The sequence below is a fragment of the Myodes glareolus genome, chromosome 1 (genome assembly GCF_982192425.1).
Source record: "Myodes glareolus chromosome 1, mMyoGla1.1, whole genome shotgun sequence".
Classification (NCBI taxonomy): domain Eukaryota; kingdom Metazoa; phylum Chordata; class Mammalia; order Rodentia; family Cricetidae; genus Myodes; species Myodes glareolus.
The window spans coordinates 63,232,527-63,258,581 of NC_142026.1; the positions used below are offsets into that span (position 1 = coordinate 63,232,527).

General features: G+C 42.2%; 1 protein-coding gene across 4 annotated transcripts; it reads left to right on the plus strand.

Annotated features, from left to right (window-relative positions):
• On the plus strand, nt 1-26,055 carry LOC125396665 (cytochrome P450 2B1-like). 4 transcript variants are annotated; one of them, XR_015738388.1, is made up of 12 exons: nt 1-225; nt 5,952-6,092; nt 7,353-7,515; nt 7,653-7,802; nt 9,624-9,784; nt 10,543-10,719; nt 11,158-11,299; nt 14,618-14,805; nt 14,978-15,119; nt 21,164-21,241; nt 21,646-21,726; nt 24,308-24,432. XR_015738388.1 is itself a non-coding variant. In XM_087908218.1 (10 exons), the coding sequence occupies exons 1-10, from the start codon at nt 55-57 to the stop codon at nt 24,487-24,489; spliced, it is 1,617 nt and encodes a 538-aa protein (XP_087764344.1). In that variant the 5' UTR covers nt 3-54; the 3' UTR covers nt 24,490-26,055. The 4 variants fall into 4 exon arrangements, 2 of the variants coding, with proteins under 2 accessions (XP_087764344.1, XP_048284611.3); XR_015738389.1 differs by lacking the exon at nt 21,164-21,241 and having other exon boundaries at nt 2-225; XM_087908218.1 differs by lacking the exons at nt 21,164-21,241; nt 21,646-21,726 and having other exon boundaries at nt 3-225; nt 24,308-26,055.

Sequence of the window (26,055 nt, forward strand, 5' to 3'; positions counted from 1 at the left end):
CATAAAAGTCCTACTGGAGTGTGCAGTGAAGTGGACAGTGCTCAGACCAGGACCATGGAGCCCAGTGTCGTGCTCCTCCTCTCTCTCCTTGTGGGTTTCTTACTACTCATGGTCAGGGGCCACTCAAAGGCTCATGGCCACCTTCCACCAGGACCCCGTCCCCTACCCCTCTTGGGAAACCTCCTTCAGATGGACAGAAGAGGCCTTCTCTACTCCTTTATTCAGGTAAGACATGCCCACAGCCTGTGCCATATGGGATTAGCCCCATGTTTGCTCATGAAGATCACTCATTTGGGGTGAAGAAGGAACTCCTTCCAGGCAGTAGGTTCAGGTGGGAAGGTTGCTGAGTGAAAGGTGAAGTGCTGGTTGGTGGTAGATGGTGCTCAGGTTGACAGGTGTGTCCTTGTTGTTGGATAGTGTGAGACACTGTGCTTGGAGTGTGAAAGGTGATGGGGTGTCATGGCGTGCACCAAGGGCTTACAGTTTTCCTATCTGATGTTTCTTTGCTTCAAAAGAGAAAGAAAAATGTCACAGGCATCCACAGATAAGGTTTCCATCTTCCAACACAAGGAATTAGCCTGCTGTGTTCAGGAACAAAGGGGAGGAGAGGTAGGTCAGGAGGTGGGGGGTAGGTAGGGAGTGCTTAACAGTTTTAAACACAAAGATCATCCAAGGAGCTAACCCTGGCATCATCTTTACCAGTCTTCACAAGCAAGATTTTATATTCAATTTCCACTTGTTTATTAATAATCATGTAGCATCTTTGGCTCCAGTTCCCATTTAGAGATCTGATTTCATGACAGCAATCCCAACTCCTGCTACCCCTTGGTTTTTAATATAACACCCACCTGGACCAATGGTGTATTCATTTGATTTTTATTTTATTTTTTTGAAAGAAGATCATCCTCTTTTATCAGGCTAATGATCCTTCTGAGTTAACATCTCGCGGACTGGATTGAAAGATGTGTGGTACACCTGGCCACAAGTGTTTTAAAAATGTGCTTCCCATATGTTGGAAAGATCAAGTTAACATCATATTTATTTTTTATTCTTTTTGTTTGTTTGGTTGGTTGATTGGTTGGTTGGTTTGCCTTGTCGTTATTTTCCTTTTCTTTCTTGCTGTTTATTTTTTTTTTTTGAGACAAGGTTTCTCTGTGAAACAGTCCCAACTGTACTGGAACTCACTCTGTAGAGAGACTCAAACTCATCAAGATCCACCTACCTCTGCCATCTGAGTTCTGGGATTAATTTTTATTCCTTAAAAGTCTAATTCGTTCATTTCTCATTTTCCTCTCCTCATCTCTGTGTCTGAAGGCCCTTCCTACTTGGAGGTAACTATGGTTGCCTCAGTGAGTATGGATGTGGGGGCAATTGACTGCAAGTTGAGCAACTTATGAACAGCTACATCACTGAAGAAAGTGGCATTTCCCTCAGCATACTTAACTGCCCAGAGAGTCACAGGGAGTTCTGGTGACAACTTGTCACGATAGCATGACGTGCTGCATCTTTTCCCTGTAGAGATAGTCATCATGACCTGTGAACAAGGTTCCCAGGGGTTGGCACTGTGCTCTGGGAATGGAATTCCTACCCTCTACAGAACTCCTTAAAGAACTGTTCAAATCCATGATCCAATGGACATGGCAGTCTGGGAGCTGAGCTGACTTCTTAACTGTCAAGAGATAAGACTCTGATTGTAGATGTAGAATAAACTCATAAAATTTAACTATGCAAGTTATCTGCTCATTTGGGTGATATTGTGTATGAGTAAAACAATAAGATGTAGGAAGAAGCTGCTTGTTGGTTCCTGGCTGCTCAGAACCAAAATAATCACGCAGAAACTGTATTAATTAAATTACTGCTTAGCCCATTAGGTATAACTTCTTATTTGCTAACTCTTTCATCTTAGTTTAACCCATTTCTAGTAATCTGTGTATTGCCACGTGGCTTGGCTTACTGGCTAAAGTTCCCAGTATCTGTCTCCAGAGGCTCTATGGATTATCCCTAACTCTGCATTCTTCCTCCCAGCATTCAGTTTTAGTTTTCCCTACCTAGATTTGTGCTATTTTACCACCGGCTTCAGACATTTTTTTATTAACCAATGGTATTCAAAGCATACAGAGGGGAATCCCACATCAATAAGAATTTTAAGATTGGCTGAGGGTTCAAACAGACTTACATAAGAGGCAGGACTTGAACAAATCACAAAGTTTTTCTGGAAGGTATAGAAAAGAAGCCATTTCTGAGCAGCAGCTTGTGCTAGGGAAAGAATAGAGCCAGGAGGATAAGGGCATGGTGTGACAGAGAAAAGGCAGGCATTGAATCTTTAGGTCGGGGGAATGAACCGGCTTTGTGTGAGTCAAAAGTGATAAGAACCGAAGTGATTCAACTAAGCAGGCAAGAGAGAAATCTCTCATGTCTTTATCTCTTCTTTGTTTCTATAAAAAATTAGAAAGGTTAAATTCTTCATAAATTAAAGGCTTATCCTACTCAAACTTGTGCAGTGTGGCAGTCTAAGATCAAGCAGTCCATTCTTCCAGCCTCTAGTGAGAACCCTTCTTGTGTGTCACAATGCAGGAAAGCCTGTCACATACAGAAGAGGCTAATCATGTACAGTGGCCTTGTTTTATAATAATCCATTCTCTGAGAATCCAGTTCTCTCTGTGAGACCAGCATTAACCTATTATATGGATCTGCCTCAAAGACCTAGTGCATCTCACTAGGTTCCAGGTCCCAAAGGCTCTGATACTTCTCAACACAACCATATTGGGGACTAAATCAACAGCAGAGCATCCATGAAGTCATAGCACATAGCACATAGGAAAGAAGAAAGAGCAGCTGGTCCAGACAGATGCTTCTGGATGTCAAGTGGTAGTGATGTCCTGTGGTGAACCCCAGACACAACCAGCTTGGCTCTCTCAAGTATATCAGGCATATATCAGGATATATATATATATATATATATATATATATCAAATATATCAGAATGGGCCTGGTGTCTGATGACACAGCTGCTAAGGGCATCTCCATAAGGCCCAAAGCCATGTGCAGCTGGCAAGCCCTCTGGAATGTTTCTTGAAAAATTCTATGCTGGCTCAATAAAAGCTGAGAACTCTTCTAGGCATCTGTGTTGATGTAAGATGGTTGTGTGGGCTTTAATCAGTGTGTCTGTTACAAAGACTGAGTCATAATGACAACATTCTTTTGGCCAGTAGTATAGACAGAAAGAGGAGCTGGACCATCAAAGCTACTAATAGGATTAGAAATCGCCAGTATAATACAGTGTCAAAATAACATTTTAATTTTTCTTTAATAATAAACTCTATTATTGCTGCCTGGGAGACCATTCTCCCAAAGCACAGGGTTCCAAATGAAACAATGACACTGGCATGACCTACGATTTATCTACCCAAGGGAGCTAGGGAGAAAGACACTCACATTCCACTCTCTTGATGGTTTCCTTCTTTATTTTTTATTCTTCTTGTCTTCTTTCTACTGTATACATTTTTCTATGGCTTATATAACCCAACAAAGTTTTCTCAGGCAGTATAAAAATCACAATGTGGTTACACTCCATGTTTCAATTGAATAATTATAAGGAATACAGGTAAAACCATGTTTTTCATGGCCTTTACGTGATTGAAAACAAAGTCATCCCGGTATCTCACTTACATTTATATCTAAGTAACTTGTTAGATTAACATATGCACCCATCAATAGTTTCTTATATCAGGACAGTGAGGGCAGGAATGAGTAAAAGGAGCTAAACATCACCTTTGATCACCAACCAACCCCAGCCAGGAAAGTGTGTCAGCTAGCAACAGTTGGGCTGCCTTGTGGTTTTGAACCTAACCTAGTGAATCTGCAACTCAGTTCTGTGTCCTTGTGAACATTATATTGTTTTCTGGTGCTTTCTATCTTAAGTCTATTACCAGAACATATGATTTAACCTGAAATTGTTTTAAAGGTTTGTTTTGGCTAATGATGCACAAAGAAACTTGTGAGTGTGTCTTTTAGCATCAACATGAAAGGAATTTGAGCCAGCCTGGCTCCTGGGACTCAATTGTTTCTCTTAATCATTAGCTTGAGCTATGATCTATACAGCTACATAAGTGAAACTCATAGGTGTTGTGGGTGTCACAGCTAAGGGTGTGTAGGTTCACATGGGTCTATGAAATGAGGACTCAGAGGCACCTTAAGAATGAATTTAACCTTTCTTGGATGCAGAGTGGGTCAGCCTCTCTAGAGAACCTTCAAAACTAATCCATCAATATTCAACATTCAGGACTAACCCTTTAGGACTCAAGCATCAGGAACAACTGTTTTCCCTTTGACCAGGGCTCCTTTTAATGTTCTTCAATTTTCACCTAGGAAGTACATGTCCATATCCTCAAAACATCCTGACTGGGCCTCCAAAGGGATGTTGCCAAGCAAATACATGATTGAGGAGGAACCACAGTTTTCTGGGTTTCCTTCTAACCAAGTTTTGCATAGGCTTTGTACCCATGGGAAACTCTCAGACAGAGGACAGCAAGAGAAACAAAAGGTTAATTGCTAACAAAAGATGAATAAAGCTAGGTGCTAACACTCTGGGGCTGGACCAGGTGTAGCCCAGCAGGAATGCTGCCATACATAGTCCCTAGCCCTGTCACAGTTCCTTATATTTACTTTTCTTCCTCAAAACTGTGTATAAGTTATCACTGTTATATCAGACAGTGCAGGTTTGGGAGGAATCATCTTCTTGACAACCCACAGATAGGAATTGCCCAGTAGAATGGAATGTTTTCATGTTATAAACACAGAACATCACAGGCAGTGGGAGTCTCCCCACAGTCATTCACACAATGCCACATACCAGAGAAAGACAAGCAGCAAACAGGAAAAGGCACAGAGAAACAAAAGATGCCCCTGGGTCTGTGGTCTCTGGGTCTTGCCTGTCCAACTTGACTCATGAGAGTTTCTTCCGGCTGAGCTGATACTGTGAGCTTCAATTGCCACCTGTCCGCTGACACGGCCACCAGCACTCTATATTATAATGCTATTATATTGGGTGAGCATTTTTTCAGCCTCATCTTAAAAATAAATCAGTCCTCTGCTTCCCCATTTCTCCCCTGTTCCTCTTTGACACCAGCTCCATGTTGCTCTCTGACCCTGTTCCCCTTCAGGTCCTAGCACCCATAAGCAGAATTTGATGTGGCACCATGACAGATGGAATCAGTTCAGGTACAGAGGTGCAATCATGGTAGAGATCTTGATCTTATTTTCAGCAGCAAGGGTACAGTGAAGAGCATAGGGAAGGTTCAGGATATTAAGTAAGGAATGTTTCAGTGAATTCTATGATTTGGGTTGTGGTTAAACTGTTCTTATGGATGTAAGAACAGAAATAGGGAACCAGGACAGGACTTGCTGAGGGAAATGCACAGCATTTTAAAGTAACCTTAATAAAAATCTTTTAAACCACTCTTATTTATGACCATGTGTGTCTGTCTGTCTGTGTGAGTATATTTCTACTTGGTTGCACAAACCTGTTTATGGAGGCAGAGGCCAGAGAAGGGTACCAGGAGTCCTCCTCTATCAATCTGTCCATTTCCTTCAGTCAGGCTCTGGTGCAGGAGAATTGTCTGTATTCTGTCAATCATGTATTTTAATAAAATGCTGATTGGCCAGGCAGGAAGTATAGGCGGGTCAACCAGACAGGAAGTAGAGGCGGGGCAATGAGAATAGGAGAAGGCTAGGGAGGAAGAAGCTCCCTCCACCACTCCTGTGCAGACCACTGAAGCAACAACATGTGAGCTGACAACTGAAAAAGGTACCAAGCCATATGGCTAACATAGATAAGGATAATGGGGTAACATAAGTTATAAGAGCTAATAAGTAGCCTGACCTAATGGGCCAATCAGTTTATAACCTAATGTAGACTATGTGTGATTTTCTTTGGAACTTGCTGGCTGTAGGGTACAAGGCGGGACAGAAACCCCAACAAGCTGGAACTCATGTTACAAGGCTCCCTCCCTGAAACTGGATCTGGAAGTCTGCAAGACCAAGGAATCCTTCCATCTTCACATTCTAACTCTTTACTCAGAAGTCATAGGCATGTATGAATGCCTCAGCTTGTTATATTCATGATGAGATCCAAACCCTGGTCATCACAACTGTACAGCAAGTACTCTTATCTGATGAGCCCCAATTATAATGTTAACAAATGATCTGTATCATCTATCTGTGCATCAGCAACTTATTTGCCAATCTATCTATGTATTTACCTAAAATTTGTATATCCATGTATTATCTGTCTATCAATCTATCCATCTTCTTTATCATCATCTTCATATTCATGTTTTGTGAGTGTGTTTGTGAATGGTCCTTATACATATCTGATATCTGAAGAAACCAAAGAGGTCATCAAATCCCACAAAGCTGGCATTGCAGGCAGTATTTAGCTATCTGACATGGGAGGTGGACAAAACTCAGGGCTCTGCAACAACAGCAGTGTTCTTAGCCACTGAGCCACCTCTTCTGCCCCACCTATTAAGCTTTGAGTTAAGATGTGCAGAGTTTTTTCTTAGCATTGTCCCCTAAACAACACTGGGCACTGACCATTTTCATTGCCTTTCATTTCTATTAGCTGCAGTGCAATTTAGAGAGAATAAAGGTTACAAAAGAGGAAGGGATATTTGCAAACCCTGCACCAAAGTCCTCAAGGGCTCTGAGCACTGGAAGGTTGTTATGTTCCCAGGACCAATTTCCTGTAGATGCTCTGATGGTTGTATTGCCAGGCATTTTCTCAACTGTTCATACTGCAGTTATGACTCACATTCAGGACCACTACTAGGGAACTATCACTTTCCTTCCCATGTAACCCAGTAGGTGGATCAGGGCTGTTCTTTCTGAATGTTGTCAGAAGGCATTGGACAGGCTGGAGCTGGACCACAGGAAGCATGGTTCAACTGGCCAGACTGAAGGGTATAGGCATGAAAATAAAGCACATCTGCATCCATATCTGTATCTATTATTTTTGAGATAGGGTCATATGTAACTGAGACTGATTTCAAATTGGATGTGTAAACAAGGATGGCTACTGATTCTCTGGTCTCTACTTCTCTTGTGCCAGTATTATAAACAAGTGTTACCCTGTCTCCCTGCTCTACAGTAATGGTGTACTGATTAGGAAATTCAACCAATCAGTGCAGACCCTGCCTGTCTGATGAATTACCTTTCACCTCTTAGGTCCTCAGGAGAGAAAGGGTGACCAGCAGAGGGGTACCTATTTACCAGTCTGTGTCTAGGTGTTTTCAGAGTGTAAGAACAATGTCTGCACCGACTAACCACAACCCTTGTACCCTTATGCTTGGCAGCTTCGAGAAAAATATGGAGACGTGTTCACAGTGCACCTGGGACCAAGGTCCGTGGTCATGCTGTGTGGGACAGAGGCCATAAGGGAAGCTCTGGTGGACAAAGCTGAGGCTTTCTCTGGCAGAGGGACAATAGCTGTGTTTGACCCAATTGTACAAGGATATGGTGAGATACAGGACAGGGTGAAGTGGATGATGTGGTCTGGAAAGATGTGGGTGAGAGTTGGAACCCGAGCTGTGGGGAAGGACTCCGAGTCTTTGAACTTCTGTTGTAACCCATTAATGCTTCCCTTCCATTCTTAGGTGTGATCTTTTCTAATGGGGAACGCTGGAAGACCCTTCGGCGTTTCTCTCTGGCCACCATGAAAGATTTTGGGATGGGCAAGCGAAGTGTGGAGGAGCGAATTCAGGAGGAAGCCCGATGTCTGGTAGAGGAGCTGCGGAAATCCCAGGGTGAGTCCTGGAGAATGGGCAGAAGGGAAGGTGGTGACACAGGAACCTGAGTGCAGAACCACAGAAAGAGAAAGACAAGGGCAGAGAAATACACACACACACACACACACACACACACACACACACATACACACACACAGAGGGAGAGATGCACAGAGACAGAGTGAGTTTGGGGATGAGATACAGACAGAGGTGGAAAGACAGAATCACAATGACAGGAAAGAAACATGAGGTATTTTGTTTCCAAAATAACTCAAAAGCAGGTATTGCCCATGGTGATCACTTCTCTTCAGAAAATCAATCTGAATTAATATTCTTTGTCAATTGGGTAGGACTGGTGGACACACATCCTCTCAGAATGCAGAAGATGAGGAAAGATGACCATGAACTCAAGGCCAGGCCTGTCTACATTATGAGGTCCCGCCTTTGATGTGGCTGTGGCTGAGTTGTGGAGAGCTTGCAGCACCATATACAGTGGGCATGGTCCTGCATGTTTGTAATCCCAGCACTCCAGAGGTAGAGGCAGGAGGATGAGATTTCCAAGATCCTCTTCTACTGCACATGGAGTTCAATGTCACTTTTTCTTAAAAAAGGTGTCGTTGCTACCCACTCTTCCCACGGTCTTATCAAAGACTAACACAGGTGTTAGCTCAATGAAAGGGAAGTGAGCAGGAGGGCCTGCAGACATGGTCTAAGCAGGGAACTGTGTTTTCTTCCATGTGAGTGTGCTGGTGAGCAGCAGTGAGCACAGAGGCTCATTGGAGTTTGACTCTGGTAGAACTCAGAGGACCTCTGGGCACTTTAAGGTTCCTTATATCGAGTTCATGTTGGTACATGACCATTGTTTGCACCTCCATTTCTTTACACTGGGTATTTGCCATCTCTTATCGGCCTTTCTTAGGAGATCTGATGGTTCAGTGAGGAGGCAGGAGGGAAGAAAGTTGCAGAGGCTGAGAAAATGATGGGAGAAAGAAGTCAGTGATGGAGGATCCCAGAAGAAGAGAAGTGAGCTCCAAGGCTGATAGTGAAGTTGTTGAGCACCAGGGAATGATCCACAGAGAATCAGAGACCACAGACAAGCCTGTCCTGGGTGAGGCACAACAGTGTCCCAACAATTTTGGATTGACAACAGAGCTCCAACAACCAGCGTCCAAGACTGAACCTGGCACACATAGGCAGCAGGCAGTAGGGGCTCATGGCTTCTGGAACACCACAGAGCTCAGAAGTGAGAGGAAGGATGGAGGAAGCCAGGGAAGAGATGGAGAAAGTCAAAGAAGGGATGTAGGAGGTCAGAGAAGGGATGTAGGAGGTCAGAGAAAAAATAGAGTAAGTTAGAGAAGTAATGGAGGAAGACTTGTAGATGGGCATGAAGTGTGCAGGATTTGTAAATTCACACAGCCTTCCCTGAACCTTTCTGTGCACCATTTCTGCCAGTGGAAGTTAGCTATCAGTTCAGAGTCAGGATGTTGTCCTTGGAGGAGGAGCAGGTGCAATCTGACTGCACTCACTCTACGCCTTGTTCCTAGCATCCTAATTCCAGTCATGATTAGCTGAGTTGCTTTGTGAAAGTGTCTCCCCTTCTGTGTATGTAAATAGCATCCCATATTTTGTACAGTACTGAGGGAATCTAAATAAAAGGGTGTGTGCATCTCTGAGAGAAGTGTCCAGACTCTTACGTGCATTATTTGTGCAAATGTGGTAGCAACTGTAACTGTTCATTGACTAGTGAGTGGTAGGGACAGCTTTACAGAGATGGAGCTGAAGCCAAATATTTCCCTAGTTCTATATCCCTGTCTCCTGTCCTGTATCCTCACCCTCCAGGAGCCCCCCTGGATCCCACTTACCTCTTCCAGTGCATCACAGCCAACATCATCTGCTCCATTGTCTTTGGAGAGCGCTTTGACTACAAAGACCTTCAGTTCCTGCATCTGCTGGATGTGATCTATAAGACCTTCTCGCTCATCAGCTCATTGTCCAGCCAGGTTAGTAGGTGGGAAGAGAGGAGCATCCAAGGAAGAGGAAAGAAGAGGCTGCTCTGTAGGTGAAGAAGGCAGAGTCTTAGGAATGGGAGAAAGGCAGAGACAACATTGAGAAGCAAGGAAATTTGGTCTCCTGGACGGATGGAGGAAGAAACAGAGGGAGACAGGGATGTTAATCAGGGTGGAGAGATCTGAATGCAGAAATACTGAGTGAGTCATCCCGACATGAGAAAATGATGATGTGTGGGATGCAGTTGTATCTTAGGGGACAGAGGACATCATAATATATGCATGAGCCCCTGAGTTCATCTCCAGGACTTGGTGGTGTACAATACATAAAATATTAGCATTATTGTGGTAGAGGTTGGGGCATCAAATTTGGGACAATCCTTGGCTACATGTTGAATTGAAAGCCTGCCTGGCTTTAACGTGTTCAAAACACAATACCCCACAATTTAAAACAAGTTAAAACAAAACAGCAAGGGGTATTGGGAGAGAGAACAGAGAAGAGAAAAGGGGAGGTAAGAGAATGTAAAAAGAAAGTTAGAGACTGATTTGAAGATACAGTGCAAGGCATGTGTATGTATGGCGTGCATGTATGAGGTGTGTGTGTGTGTGTGTGTGTGTGTGTGTGTGTGTGTGTGTTTGGGGGGTGTGTTTGGGGGGTGTGTTCTTTTGTGACATCTGTGTACCTAGAAACACTGCCCACTTCCTGAGACCTGCTAGTTCCAGGTGACCTCCTCAGCCCTTCTTTCTTGCAGGTATTTGAGCTCTTTTCTGGCTTCCTGAAGTTCTTTCCTGGAACCCACAGACAAATCTACAAAAACCTGCAGGAAATCCTCAACTACATTGGCCACAGCGTGGAGAAGCACCAGGCAACCTTGGACCCCAACAATCCAAGAGACTTCATCGATACCTACCTTATACGCATGGAGAAGGTAAGTCCTGAGTGAATGAGAGGGGATGGCTGAGAGTGAAGGCTGAGGATGTGAGTGGAGGAAAAGGGGGGCAGAGAATGGGAAGGAGAGACAGGAAATGGAGTGGAGGAGATGCAGAAGTGTCTGGAAAACGATGAAAATAAAAGGAGGAGAAAATGTGATAGGGAAAAGAAGGCTGAGGAAGAAACACAGGCAAGAGACAAAAAAGCAGGAAAGACCTCAGAGGAAGAAAGAGCCTGGGAGATAAACCATGTTAAACTACCAGAGAGCACAGTAGAAAGAGAAAGCAGAGCAGAGACCAAGTGATCTTGTCGAACTGAGAAATACCATGTGGCCCCAGATAGTGAGACAGAAGGACAGTTCCCAGGACGTGTGTGCATCTCCCTACAAGTCTCCACTCACCCCTGATCCTCTCTTCTCTCTCCCATCTGGAACCAGGAGAAGTCCAACCAATACACGGAGTTCCATCACCAGAACCTCATGATCTCCGTGCTATCTCTCTTCCTTGCTGGCACCGAGACCAGCAGCACCACACTCCGCTTTGGCTTCCTGCTCCTGCTCAAATACCCCCATGTTGCAGGTGAGCTACAGGTGGCCAGTTGCAGGAGCTTCTAGCTCACCGTTTTCAGCAGAGGTTTGTGTGGATGAGAGAGACATGGGGCTCTTACATCTGGAGCTCTGAAGGCTTTGGACTACATCTAACCTAAGGCAGAGCTGTGGGTGATGTGTGAATGAACACTCAGCTGGTCCATTTCCATTGTTGTCTGCTAGAACTTAAATGTTGATCCTTCCATCCATCCATCCACTACTCATCTTTCTTTCCCTCCGTCTTTCCTTCTGTCTTTACATCCATCCATTCATTCTTCTTTCTGTCCATACTACTCTCATCTTTTTACCCATTCTATTCATTTACCCATCCACTATCTACCCATCCATATATTCATCTGCACACCTACTCACCCACTCATGTAATCCTCTGCCCATCTTCTCTCTATCCATGCATTATTAACCCTTGGTTCTTTCATCTCTGCTTCACCAAAGGGAATATATTTCATTCATTTATTTGGATTAATACCTTTGCAATTTTTGTTTTTTTAATTTAATTTAATTTTTAAATAAAACAATCTTTTTCATTTAGCATACCAATCCCAGTTCCCTCCCCCTCACCTCCTCCCATCCCTCTACCTATCTACTCTCCATCCCTCCATCCATTCTTTAGAGAGGGTAAGGCACATTGCTTTGGAGACAGTTCAAAGCCCTCCCTACTATATCTAGGTTGAGCAAGATATTTGTTCAAAGAGAATGGGTTCCCTAAAAGTCAATACAAACAGTATGGCTAACTTCTAGTGCCACTGTCAGTGACCCTGCAGTCTGCTCCAGCCATACAATTGTCACCCATATTCAGAGGGACTAGTTTGGTCCTATGCTGGTTCCTTTCTTGTTGGACTGGAGTTGGTGAGCTGCCACTAACCCATGTAAACAGCTTCAGTGGGTGTTTCCATCATGGTCTTGACCTCTTTGCTCATATTCTCACCCCTCCCAATCTTCAACTGGACTTTGGAAGCCCAGTGATCTGTTGCAGGTCTCTGCCTCTGTTTCCATCAGTTGATGGATGAAGGTTCTATGGTGACATTTAAGATATTCATCAATCTGATTATAGGGCAAGTCCAGTTTGGGCACCCTCTCCTCTATTGCTTAGGTTCTTAGCTGGGGTAATCCTTGTGTAGTCCTGGGAATTTCTCCAGTGCCAAGATTCTTGCTAATCCCATAATAGCTCCCTCAAACAAAATATCTCTTTCCTTGCTCTCATTTCTGACCTTCCTCCATCTTGATAGTATCTTACAACAGTCAAAATGGCTAAGATCAAAAATACTAATGATAGCTTATGCTGGAGAAGATGTAGGGTAAGGGGAACACTCATCCATTGCTGGTGGTAATGCAAACTTGTACAACCACTCTGAAAATCTGTATGGCAGTTTTTCAGAAAATTGGGAATCAATCTACCTCAGGATCCAGCAATACCATTCTTGGACATATACCCATAAGATGCCCAATCATACTACAAGGACATTAGTTCAAACTATGTTCATAGCAGAATTGTTTGTAATAACCAGAAACTGGAAACAATTTATTTGCCCCTCATCAAAGAATGGATAAAGAAAACTTGGCACATTTACACATTGGAGTACTGCTCAGTGGTTTAAAAAAAAAAGTGACATCTTGAAATTTGCATGCAAATGGATGAAAAAAACATCCTGAGTGAGGTAACCAGATTCAGAAATATGAACATGGTATGTACTCACTCACGTGTGGATACTAGCTGTAAAGCAAAGGATAATAAGCCTATAGTCCCTGTTCCTAGGGAAGCTAAGTAACAAGGTGATCCCTAAGAAAAATATGCATAAATTTATCTGGAACGGGAAAATGAACAAATACACCTGACAAAATTGGAGCATGAGGATAGGGGGAGAAAGGAGGCTGGAAGGGGAGTAGTTGGAGAGAAGGGGAGGGGGAGAACTTGAGAAAACAGGTAAATTTTACTCTATATCACAGCTGCTTGAGTGCACTGGCTGTCGTTGATTCACTGGTTCATTCATATACAAATCTGCTCATTCCTTCATCCTTCCACGGGCCTTTGAATTCCCCTTTCATGTGTCAATCCTTTCCTCCAGGTGTCAATTTAATAATACATTCATTTATCTGTGATTTGTTTATCGTTTAATACACCTACTCATCTATTCCTATATATGCTCATTCATTCATTCACATACTCCTTTGCTAAACCTAAAATAACTGCATTATTGGCTAGTTATGTTCATTGATTTATTTGTGTATGCCCCACTTATTGACTCATTAATTGATTAATACAGTGAGTAAGAAATGAAATATGGAATCCAGTTTTGCTTTGCTCATTTCACTCACTCAACAATCTTTCCTTTATTAACTGACTCATCCATTGCTTGGCTGACTTATACACTCACATTCTAAGAATTTGAAATCGATGTGATGTTGTGAGTGTTTCTGCTGCTGCTCTTGTGTGGAGGTGGGAGGACAACTTTATGCAGTTGGATCTCTCCTGCACATTCACATGGGTTTTGATGTCAAAGCCGGGCTGTCAGGATGAAAATCAGTGCATTTGCTGACTGAGCCTTTTCATCAGCTATCATATTCAAAATGTGTTCATATTCTTTATTTTGTTATACATAGATTAATTTACTTCTCTTTTATTCCTGAGGATATAGCCTCAGATTGTTAGCCTGTGCTTTTAATTTCTTTTAACTAATGAACATTGCTGTTTTGTCTGCATATATGTCTGTGTGAGGGTGTTGAATCCACTGGATCCAGAGTCACAGACAGTGTGAGCTGCCATGATGGTGCTGAAAATTGAACCTGGGTCCTCTTCAAGAGCAGCCAGTGCTCTTAACCATTGAGACATTTCTCCAGCAACCTGGATTTTTAAATATAAATTGCATGCAAAGAAGTTTGTGTGTCTGTTTCTCTTTATCTCTGTATGTTTGTGTGTGTGTGGTGTGTGTGTGTGTGTGTTAGGCAGGAACACAAATTATAACATCACATTACAATTCTTACCATCTTTCCTCCAGTCTTCCCTCGGAATGATAGATGACATAGCCCTTTGCTGTGGGTTTTCCTTTTCTCTCTTTTATGACCAAGTTTGGAGTTTTGGAGAAAGTCTCTAACATAGCTCTAAGCGTGGCTGGAGAGACAAATGCCTGAGAGACATGCAGGTGTACATGTTCAAGAGTGCAGCGTGTCTTTCTCAACAGAGTCTCCTGGCTCTGCACTGTTCCTAAGCTATTGACCAACAGAAAATAGGGTCACTGTGCATTACCTCCGTGAAGGGTGCAGTCCTTGTCTGTTGTCTCCCTTTTCTGTGCAGAGAAAGTCCAAAAGGAGATCGATCAGGTGATCGGTACACACCGCCCACCAACCCTGGATGACCGCAACAAAATGCCTTACACTGAGGCTGTCATTCGCGAGATCCAGAGATTTGCAGATATTGTCCCCACTGGAGTGCCACACAAAGTCACCAAAGACACTTTGTTCCGAGGGTACCTGCTCCCCAAGGTGAGACCAGCTGTGACTCCACATCTCTATGCCATGATCATCCTCCACTCTCCCAATCACCACCCTAGGCCTGTTTGTGGTTTCCTGGCATTCTGTAATTCTCTAAGGACTGAATGCCTGCATATGGGAGTCAGGGTATGCTAATATCATTGCCTCTCACAATGTCTCCTAGAACACTGAAGTGTACCCCATCCTGAGTACAGCTCTCCATGACCCACGGTACTTTGAACAACCAGATGCCTTCTATCCTGACCACTTCCTGGATGCCAATGGAACTCTGAAGAAAACAGAAGCTTTTATGCCCTTTTCTATAGGTGAGACGGACCTGTGTTTCCTTTTCCCTACACTAGAGGGCAGGCTCACCCTCCAGGATACAGTCAGGACTAGTTCCATGCTTACTGAATCTGTTCCAGTTTGGAAACCTTTTGTTCTGGCCACTGTCCCTTGACCTAAAGTTGCATCCTACTCAGGAGGATTTTGGAGAGGCATTTAAAAACCTCTAAACCTAAACGAATTCATTTTATTTTACTTTATTATGAGAGAAAACCTTTTTAAACAAGTGAAAACACTTGTCTTTATTGTGATTAAATAGCTGACAGAGGAGAAGAAAAGATGTTCACAGAGAACACAATGGGCTAAGTGCACAACAAGGTTCCTCTTGCTGCTCCCAGCAATAAACAAGAGATTAATTAATAGAGAGGAAGGGAGCACAGATATTCCCAGGTCAGGACGTTCAGAATCTCCTTAAACTCAATACAGCAATGTTCATGAAAAATCCTCAAAAGAGCAGAAAACAGTTCCTCCACTTCAGAAAGAGCAATGAGCAAAATAATCCATTCATTGTTTTCCAGTTGCATCAAATCCATCAATTCTTTCTTTTCATATCAGACTTCTGTTTATATATTTTCCCCTTTTATTAAAAATAGATTCTTTCCTCATACAATATAAACTGATTACAATTTCCCCTTCCCTCTCCTCCTCCCAGTCCCTCTACACCTTCCCTACCCTCAGGATCCACCCTCTTTCCATCTCTCATTAGAAAAGAACAGGCATCTAAGCAATAACAACCAAACATGATGAAACTAAATAAAAGATAAGACAAAACCCATCAATGTTATACAGTGCAAACCAACAGAAGGAAGAGACCAAGGGAAGGCACTAGAACCAGAGACCCACTCATTCACACACTCAGGAATCCATGGAAACACTAAACTGAAAGCTATAAGATGTGCACAGAAGACCTAGTGTGGACCCGAGCTGCCCCTGTGCCTGCTGCCTCAGTCTGAGTTCATATGAGCTTTGCTCAGTTGGTTCAAAGCCTCTTTTTCTTGGTGCCCTGCATCTCCTCCAACTTTTAAACTCTTTCTGCCTCCTTTTCCTCTGGGTTCTCTGAGCTCTGATGACAAAGACATTCCATTTAGAGCTCTGTGTTCCAAGGTTTCTCTCTCTGTGAAACATCTGGCTGTGTCTCTGTGAATTTGTTTCCATCTGCTGCAGGGGGAAGCTTCTCTGATGATGACTGAATAAGGAAGGCTCTGATCTATGAGTGTAGCAGAATACATTCAGGGGTTATTTTGTGGTTACTTTTATTTTTCTTTTTGAGCAGTAGCGTTTTTTTACCCTTTCCCTGATTCCTGGTCACTCAAGCAATGCCTCATACTCAAACCACACATTGAATAATTACTCCCACAATGCACTGTGCATTGTGCCACTGTTGAGCCCTAGTATATCACACATGGAGGATAGCATGTTTTATCAAAGGTTTTTGTGGCTGAGTTGGTGTATACATTTCTCATTCGGTAGCCCGTAGAATGCCTTCCTATACAAAAGACACTAGATCACAGGTGTGAAGGTTCTATATAGGCACCAGCTAGATGTCTCCAGTCCAATGAGTTGTGTCGGAATTGTCTTCAGCGATGAGGCCTTGTTTTCAGTTTGTGGAGTCATCCAACTTCTTGGAAACAGCCTATTATTGTTTCGAGTCTTCCATGGGATCCTTTTGGCCAGAAATTCAAATGAATGTAACCCAATACTGATATTAGAAGCTTCATTTAGTGACCAGATCTGACTATGTGGGACTATGTCTCCCTCATTATTTGGAGACTTCATGAGGTTCACCTTCCTGTTGTTTAGAAAGTTTCTGCTGTACTAAGTTTCCACACCAGCACTCAACCCCCCTCAATTCTGTCTCTGTCCATACTCTTCCCCTCAAGCCAATCTCTCCCCCCACCTGAAGCTCCCATTCCTGTCCCTCTGATGCCCCTAGTCCACCCATGAACTCTATTCTATTTTCTCCTCTCAGGAAGATTTATATTCCCCTCCTGGTACTTTTGTCTGTTTCTAACTTTTCTGGATCTATGGATTGTACCTTGGTTATCATTTATTTAATGACTAATATCCACATATAAGTGAAGACATGCCATGTTTATCTTTTTGGGGTCTGGGCTACCTCACTCAAAAATATTTTCTAGTTTTATCCCTATGCCTGAAAATTTCATGATGCTATTTTTTTAAACAACTGAATAATGTTCCACGGTCTAAGTGTAACACGTTTTATTCATCCTTTTGTTAAGAAACATGTAGGTTTTTTTCAATTCTGGCTTCCATTAATTGATCAGCAGTGATCATGGTTAAACAAGTGTCTGTTTGGTAGGATTAAGTGTCCTTTGGGTATATGCTCAAGAGTAGTATAGCTGGATCTTGAGGTAGATCTATTTCTAACTGTGTAAGGAACTGCCACAGTGATTTCCATAGTGGCTGTATAAGTTTGCACTCCCACCATCAATGGAGGAGTGTTCCCCTTACTCCACATCCTCTCCAGCATGTGCTGTCACTGTGTTATTGATCCTAGCCATTCTGAAGGTGGAATGGAATCTTGAAGATGATTCCATCTTCAAGAATTATTGAAGGAAGAATGGAATCCATTCTTGAAGATGGAATCTCCAAGTCATTATGATTTACATTTCCCAGGTGACTAAAGATGTTGAACATTTCTTTAAGTGTTTCTCAGCCATATGAGTTTGCTCTATTGAGAATTCTCTGTTGAGATCTGTATGCCATTTTTACATTGGATTATCTCTTTTTATGTCTAATTTCCTAAGTTCATTACATAGTTTGGATATTAGTCCTGTATTTGATGTGGAGTTGGTAATAATCTTTCCCATTCTGTAGGCTGACACTTTTTATCCAAAAATAGTGAACTTCATTTTGCAAAAGCTTTTTTGTTTCATGAGTTCCCAGTTTTTGTTGTTGATCTTACTGTCTGTGCTATTGTTGTTCTGTTCAGGAAGTCATCACGTGTGTCAACGACTTCAAGTCTATTCCCCACTTTTTCTCTATTGTGCTCGTTGTATCTGGTTTTATGTTAAGGTCTTTATACATCTGAAGTTGAGTTGTGTTTAGTTAGGTAAGTATGGACCTATTTGCATTCTCCTACATGCAGTCATCCGATTTGACCAGCACCACTTGTTGAGGATGCTGTCGTTTTTTTCCCCAATGTGTATTTCTGGCTTCTTTTGGAAGGATGTTGTTTTCTCTATGCTAATCCTATTGATTCATCAGCTTGGGAGATCTTTCCATCTTCTCATGTCTTCTCCATTTCTTTCTTCAAAGACCTGAAGTTTTTATTGTACAAGCCTTTCACTTTTTTGGTTAGAGTTACCCCAGGATATTTATAATATATGAAGCTATTGTAAAAGGTGTTGTTTCCCTGAGATCTTTCTCAGTCTGTTTGTCATTTGTATGTAGCAGGGCTACTGGTCTTTGTGAGTTACTTTTGTACCTAGCTATTTTGCTGAAAGTGTTTATCAGCTGTAGTAATCCCCCAGTAGAAATTTTTGGCGCTCTCTCTCTCTCTCTCTCTCTCTCTCTCTCTCTCTCTCTCTCTCTCCCTCACACACACACACACACACACACAAACACATACACACGCACAGTGTGTGTGTGTGTGTGTGTGTGTGTTCATATCATCTGCAAATAAGGGTACTTTGACTTCTTCCTTTCCAATGTATTTGCCCTAGATCTCTTTCAGTTGTCTTATTGTTTTAGCTAAGACTTCAAGTATTCTATAGAATAGATGTGGAGATTTTAGACAACATTGTCTTGTTCTGAATTTTATTGCAATTGCTTTGAGTTTCTCTCTATTTAATCTTATTTTGGTTGTAGGTTTACCAAAAACTGCCTTTGGTACGTGTAGGTATGTCCCTTGTATCCCCATTCCTCTCCAGCACTTTTTATCATGAAGAGGCATTGGTTATTGTCAGTCTTTTCTGCATCTAATGAGATGACCTTGTGGTTTTTCTTTCTTTCAGTTTGTTTATATGTATGAATGGTTCATATATTGAACCATCCTGGATCTCTGGAATGAAACCTATTTGATCATGGTGGATGATCTTTTTGACGTGTTCTTGGATTTGGTTTGCAAGTATTTTATAGAGTATTTTTGCCTCTATAAGGCAAATTGGTCTGTGGTTCTCTTTCTTTGTGGCTTGGGTATCAGGGTAACTGTGGCCTCATAAAATGAAATGGACAATGTTCCTTCTGTTTCTATTTTGTGGAATAATTTGAGCAGTATTTGCATGAACTCCTCTTTGAAATTCTGATAGAATTCGGTGTTGAAACTATCTGTCCCTAGGCTTTCTTTTTTTCTGGGTTGGAAGTGGGCATTGTGAGACTTTCAATGACTACTTCTTTTTCTCTAGGGATTATATGTCTGTTTAAATTTCTTATTGGATCTTGATTTAACTTTGGTAAGTAGTGTCTATCAAGAAAATTATCCATTTCTTTTAGATTTTTCAATTTAGTGGAATACAAGCTTTTTAAGTATGTCCTTTAAATTCTCTGATTTCCTCAGTGTCTCTTGTGTATCAACTTTTGCTTCTGATTTTGTTAATTTGGTCAGTCTCTTTCCACCTTTTAATTTGGATAAAGGTTTGTCAACCTTATTGATTTTTTTCTAAGTATCAATTCATCTTTTCTTTTATTGTTTGTATTGCTCTCTTTGCTTCTATTTTATTGAATTCAATCCTGAGTTCGATTATTTCTTGCCATCTACTCATTTTGGGTGTGACTTCTTTTCTTTTTTTTTCAGAGTAGTGGTTCTTACCTCTCCTAAAGTGCGGTCCTTTATAACATCAGTTAGCTCCAGCATTTCTCTGTTTAGTTTTTGTCTGTATGACCTGTCTATTGATGAGTATGGAATGCTGATGTCTCCCACTGTCAGTGTGTGAGGGTCAATATGTGATTTAAGCTGTAGTAGTTTTCTTTTGCAAACTTGGGTGTTCTTGTGTTTGGGGCATTTAGAATTTAAATGTGCTCTTGGTGGATTTTTCCTCTGATGAGTGTGTAATGTGCTTCCCTGTGTCTTCTGATTAGATTTAAATCTAATTCATTAGATATTAAAATGGCCACACCAGTACAGTTCTCAGGTCCATTTCCTTGGAACACTTTGTTTTAATCCATTTACCCTGAGGTAATGTCTGTCCTTGATGTTAACACAATTTTCTTGGATGCAGTCGATGGGTGGATCCACTTTTTCATCCATTCTGCTAGTGTTTTTTTTTTAAATTTTGGAACTTGAGATCATTGGTGTTGAGAGATATCAATCAATGACCTATGATTGTTGATTCTTGTTATTTCGTTGTTGCTATTATTGTTGTTGATACTAGTGGTGGTGATGCAGAGTGTGTGTTTTCCTACTTTTGATTTTGCTGGTTTGAATTATTTTATTCCCTGTGCTTTCCTGTATCCAGGTAATATTTTCATATTGGAGTTTTTTTAGCATCTTATTTAGGGCTAAAGTTTTGATAAATATTGTTTAAATTTGATTTTATCATCAAATATCAAATTTTCTCTGTCTATGGTGATTGAAAGGTTTACTTGATATTGTTGTCAAGGCTGATATCTGTGGGTTTTTTGAATCTGCAATACAACTATCTGGACCCTTTTGGCTTTTAGAGTCTCCATTGAGAAGTCAGATGTAATTCTAATAGGTTTGCCTTTACAAATTGCTTGGTCTTTTTGTCTTGAAACTTTTAATAATTTTTCCCTGTTTTGTGCATTTATGTGTTAATGGGTCTTTCTTTTCTGATACAATCTACTTGGTGTTCTACAAGATCCTTATACCTTTTTAGACAGGATTACTGAGCTCTAGTGGAGACACATTGTCTTGTCTGTTACTGATTGTGTTTTTATGCTGGCATCCAGGAATCTGGTTTGGGGGTGATTACAGGTCTGGGTGCTGAAATCTGGGTTTGTCTTTGTTAGGCAGATGTTTGGTTTCTTGGTTTCCGGGGTTTCGGTGAGCATGATGTCTGTCTGTTGCCTTCATGGGAAATTTTCTGTGGACCTGTTTCCACAGGTCCTGCCCAGCTGGTGTGTTCCCAGGGAATGCCTGCTGGTGTTGGAGGCTGGGATAATGGGATAAGTTGTTGTGAAGGTAGGTTGAAGGCAAAAATCTTTGGGATTTATTATGTATGGGGTCAGGGAAGATAGAGCACACCAGGCATTCTACTACAGAGCTGGGGGTGAGATGGGGTCTGTTGGGGTGGAACTGGAGAATCGGAAAGGTGTGGATTCTCTGTCAGCCTATCTGCTTCCCTGGTCAGAGTGGCCTTTGGGTTAGTAAGGGGTGCCTGCTATGAAAGATCAGGGAAATCCAAGAAGATGGGGATTGTGGATACAGAAGGCTGCAGCAAGGGTTCTGTTGCAGAGGTGGGATGAGGACTGGGGTTTGGGTCTTGGGGAACAGAGGGAGAGGTGAAGATCTGCAGTCAGTCTTCCTGAATTCAGGGCAGGAGTGGCCTGTGCATTAACATTGAGAGTGCAAATTGTTTTTCTTAGGGAACAACAACAAGAACAAATGACATCATCTATGAACTGCCATGAGCTTGTAAGGTCTTGGGACTAGGGAGGCATTTATCTGTGAGTACTGGGGAGATGAGGCATGTCCTGACACACTTGTCTCTATTAAATACTCATTGACTTGTTAAACTGTAAGAGAGATCAAAATTCCTAGCATTTATTTTTTTTCCAAGAACCCATTCATGATGGACAAACTCCTGAACCAGAAAAAAAAGTCAGTTAAAGCACCCAGCAGTGTCAGCACACAGTGTCTGTAGACCAGAGGGAGCTGGGCATGGACACACAACTTGATGGGTGCCAGCTCTGCTTTTGCCTTACTTGGCCATGCTGAGGCAGTTGGCAGCCTGATCAACTACTGTGATTGACTGAGATTTGTTCTTCACTGGAAGAATATAATCTCTCTAGTGCGTAATTCAATTGCCTGTAGTGTTTATTTAGTTTGTTACATAAGAAGATGCTATCTAGGTTGATTCAGTTGAATAGACCCTATGGGATGTAAGCATAGAAACTTGGTGTTCTGGTTTCTTATGTTTTGGAGAGAGAGGTTCTAGAAACAATTCCTTAGTCTTTAGTTGCTCCCCCAGCCTCATGCTAGGGATGGAGCCCAAGGCTGTGATACCATGGTAAGCAAGTTCTCTTCCAAAGAGCCCACACCTCCAGCCTCCCCTTGTGCATTCTAGAGATGATCTCCTGCTGAACATGTCTGTCCTCATCCTCTCACAGAGAGATTTTAGGCAATTGTTCTCCTGCTGAACCATGTCTCCTCTAGGAAATGTCTAGTTCTGAGTGCCAAGTGACTTCAGTGTCCCTGGGCTCAGTCCTGTCCTGAAATGTCCATAAGACTGTCCCAAGGGTAGAAATGTAGGAATGTTAAAAATAAAGTGAGAGAACTCAACGATAGAGAGCTATAGAGATTGAGACAGATTCCAATAAAGAGAGGCACCCAGAGACACAAGGAATCTACAATAGGAGGAGATGTGTGATAGGAATCAGAGCATGGACATGAGAGAAAAGAAGATGGGTGAAGAACCATATGTGAAGATGTAAGTCAGGAAGAGAGGAAGGGGAGCGAGAAGGAGGGGGAGAAAGACACAACTAGAAAGAGACAAGAAGCAGGAGAGAAGACACAGAAGGAAGACATGACAAGTTGTCCTTAGACAGAAAAACGGGAGGGACTGAGATGCTATCTAGGGAGTTTAGAAAGACACAAGTGGACAGAATAGCTCAAAAGACACATAGGAGTGTTAAGTACAGACACAGATTCAGATAGGCTACCATTGGCAGAAAGAAAAAAGTAAAGAGAGAGAGATAGACAAAATGTGTTAGAGCCAAAGAGACATAAATTGTGTCCCAAATACCCAGCGCAGGGATGGAGACTTTGTGTTGACAGTGAGATAAGATGTTAAAAGCAGCTCTGGAAAAACCTGGGTCTCAAAACCAGGCCTAGGAGAATCATCTCAGAGACCTCTCCATGAATTTCTAAGCTCATGCCACCTAAATTCTGAAAAGGTGGGGCCTAAGCAGATAGGGTGCTTTCCCTAAATACTCCTACACAGGCATGATTTCCCAAGAATTTTAGGATGCAGTGATTGTTGGGAAACCCCTCCTCCACCTGAAAGCCAGAGTAAGAATCACTGAGGTACAGGGCAGGTGGTGAAGCCTTTGCCTGGGCTTTCAGGTTCCCTTTCTCTGTGCTGCTCCATGCCTGAGGAAACAAACAGGGGCTCCTTATACCTCTGAGAATTTGTTCGGTGCCATAGATCCCTTACCATGTGCCCCTGCTCATTCTCAATTATATAAAAAAATTGTATTCAGGAACTAGTTGAAGTTGATCAATCTCAAGCTGAAGAAACAAAGGGGACTGAGAAAGAGAAATAGGACAGAGAGAGAGAGAGGGAGGAAAAGAGAGAGAGAGAAAGGGAGAGAGAAAGAGAAAGGACTGGGGAGGAAAGATAGAGGGGGACAGAGGCAGGGGACAGACAGAGAACTCTTGGTATGTATTCCATCATCTTCAGGCTGTAGTCTTCCAAGTGCACCTGCGGGCATGTGCCCCCCATGACTGGCTCATCTAAATCCCTTAATGCCATTCAGTTGTCGGTCTAAGAGTCTCTGTAAACAGTACCTTCACCTTTAGGGCAGCCAATGAGATGGGGATCAACCTCCACACATGAGAAAGGAGTGAACATTAAAGATGTTACATTATACATGTTTACACATATGCATTTATTCCTGCTCTATTGTGTTTATACAATTCTGAAACCAAGGACTCTGATAATAAACAAAACCTAGAAATCTGTCAGAAATTACCATGAGACATCCACCAACAATTTGGCTTGCATTTTATGATTGAATTATTACATATATGTTGACATGCATATACATGTGCACTATGGAGGGTGTGTATATGTTTATGACAGACTGTGGGAATTTGTTCTCTCCTTGCAACATGTGGGTCCCGGGGGTAAACGCATGTCCACAGGATTGTTGGCAGGCTGCCTTCCATTCTCACTTGAATTGGAGGTTAAGGGTCAAACTCTTTCTTCTCCACTGCAATGAGAGAGCTGACTGGGTTTAGGGAAGGGACAGTCTGAAGACTGCATACTGCCCAGGGACTCACATGGCTCATTCTCTGTGCCCACAGGAAAGCGCATTTGTCTTGGTGAAGGCATTGCCCGCAACGAATTGTTCCTTTTCTTCACCACCATCCTCCAGAACTTCTCTGTATCCAGTCCCGTGGTTCCTAAGGACATTGATCTCAGGCCCAAAGAGAGTGGCTTGACCAACGTAGCTCCAACATACCAGATCTGCTTCTTGACCCGCTGACTGGGCTGAGGTGGCGAGGTGTCCCCACTCCTGTTGAGAATGGCCCCATCTTTCTTCCTCTGTGGGACCTGCTGCCAACCAGGCTGTAGGTCACTGCTCACATCCTTCAACCTTATTGCAGCTTCTGCAAAGCTCTCAGGTGTGTTCTTCTGCCCTGAGAAAGGCACTGCTAAAATCAATCACTGTTTTTCTTGATCTGTGAACCGAGAGACTTCTGGAGGCTACATTTCATGCTGAGTCAGTTCCCTACTGCGCCCAGCAACCACAGTTTCCATGTAGAAACTTCTGGTGTTCCATCACCTAATCTAATGGATGTTGGCCATGTCAGAGGATCAGCAGGTGAAATTGAAGTCCAAGGTGTCATTTCACCTGGAGGAAAACTTTCTAATATGTTAATCTTGTTTTATGCAAGACTATGAGAACACAGATTCTGTAATATCTTTTGATTCCACTTTGCCTTTACATATTTGCTGCTACAATTTTCCTCTTGTATTGGACTTGGTGTAAGTAGATGTGGAGAGACCCCGCTACCTGTAGCATATTGTATTTCTCTTATGAAAACAACCTGTTCTACTGGGCATTTTATTCTGTGAATTGTGAAGATGATTCCTTCCTAACTGTGCTATCTAATTGAAACAATGTTAGCTTATTAAGAATTTTGAGAAATAAAATGAATACAAGGAAATAATACATAGTAAGTTCCTACCAGCCCCCCCCCAAGGAGCTGCTGCAGATCACAGCTCAAGTTAAGAAAAACAATGAGCCAGCTGTCTCAAATTCCTTGAATCTTAATGCTGAGAAATCTATTACAGGCTTTGGTGGACACCATTAGTTGAAACAAAGCTTCAGAATAACTTTAGATTAGACTTGATAATGGTCTTTTAAAGATAAACTACCCCAGGAAAAAAAACCAATCTAACATTCTGAAGACACATAGACAAGATGCTGATTCATTTATGATAGAGTCAAAAATAAAAAAAACAGCCCAATTATTGCTGACTGTCAGATGATTACATTATTGCACCCACTCCTGCCATCCTATTGCTGATATGGATATGCACCATGAAGACTCAAGTTCAGCTGACTGACTGTTTCTTATGTATGTAAGTGTTGGGTCTTGGGACTGCACAAATAACAGGGAGTAGAACACCAAAGTCTAGAAACAGAAGCAACTTTGTTCAGTGACACCATTTGGGAAGGAAATTCTGACTAGTCAGGAATAGAGAGAGTAATTTGGCTCTGTAGCCCTCCCAAAAGGGAACTACAGGTTTCTTTTTATGATCCCAGGTCACACACAGGGTAAAAAGTACATTTTGAGATTTAAAACATCATAGTGCCACAGTATCCTGGTAGTGTGGACTGGAGCTGAAGCTAAGTATTTATGGAATGTTGACTTAAGCCTGAACTAGGGGATTTATGACACTCCAGGCATCTCTGAGAGCCAAAGAGATTCTGGATTTTACAAATTCTGATTACAGATGTTAGTTCAAAATGTTTAAACAGTTGTGAGTTAGTTTGAATTGTCTTTCGCTTGCCTCAGAGAAATAAAATTAAAGCCCTTTGTGA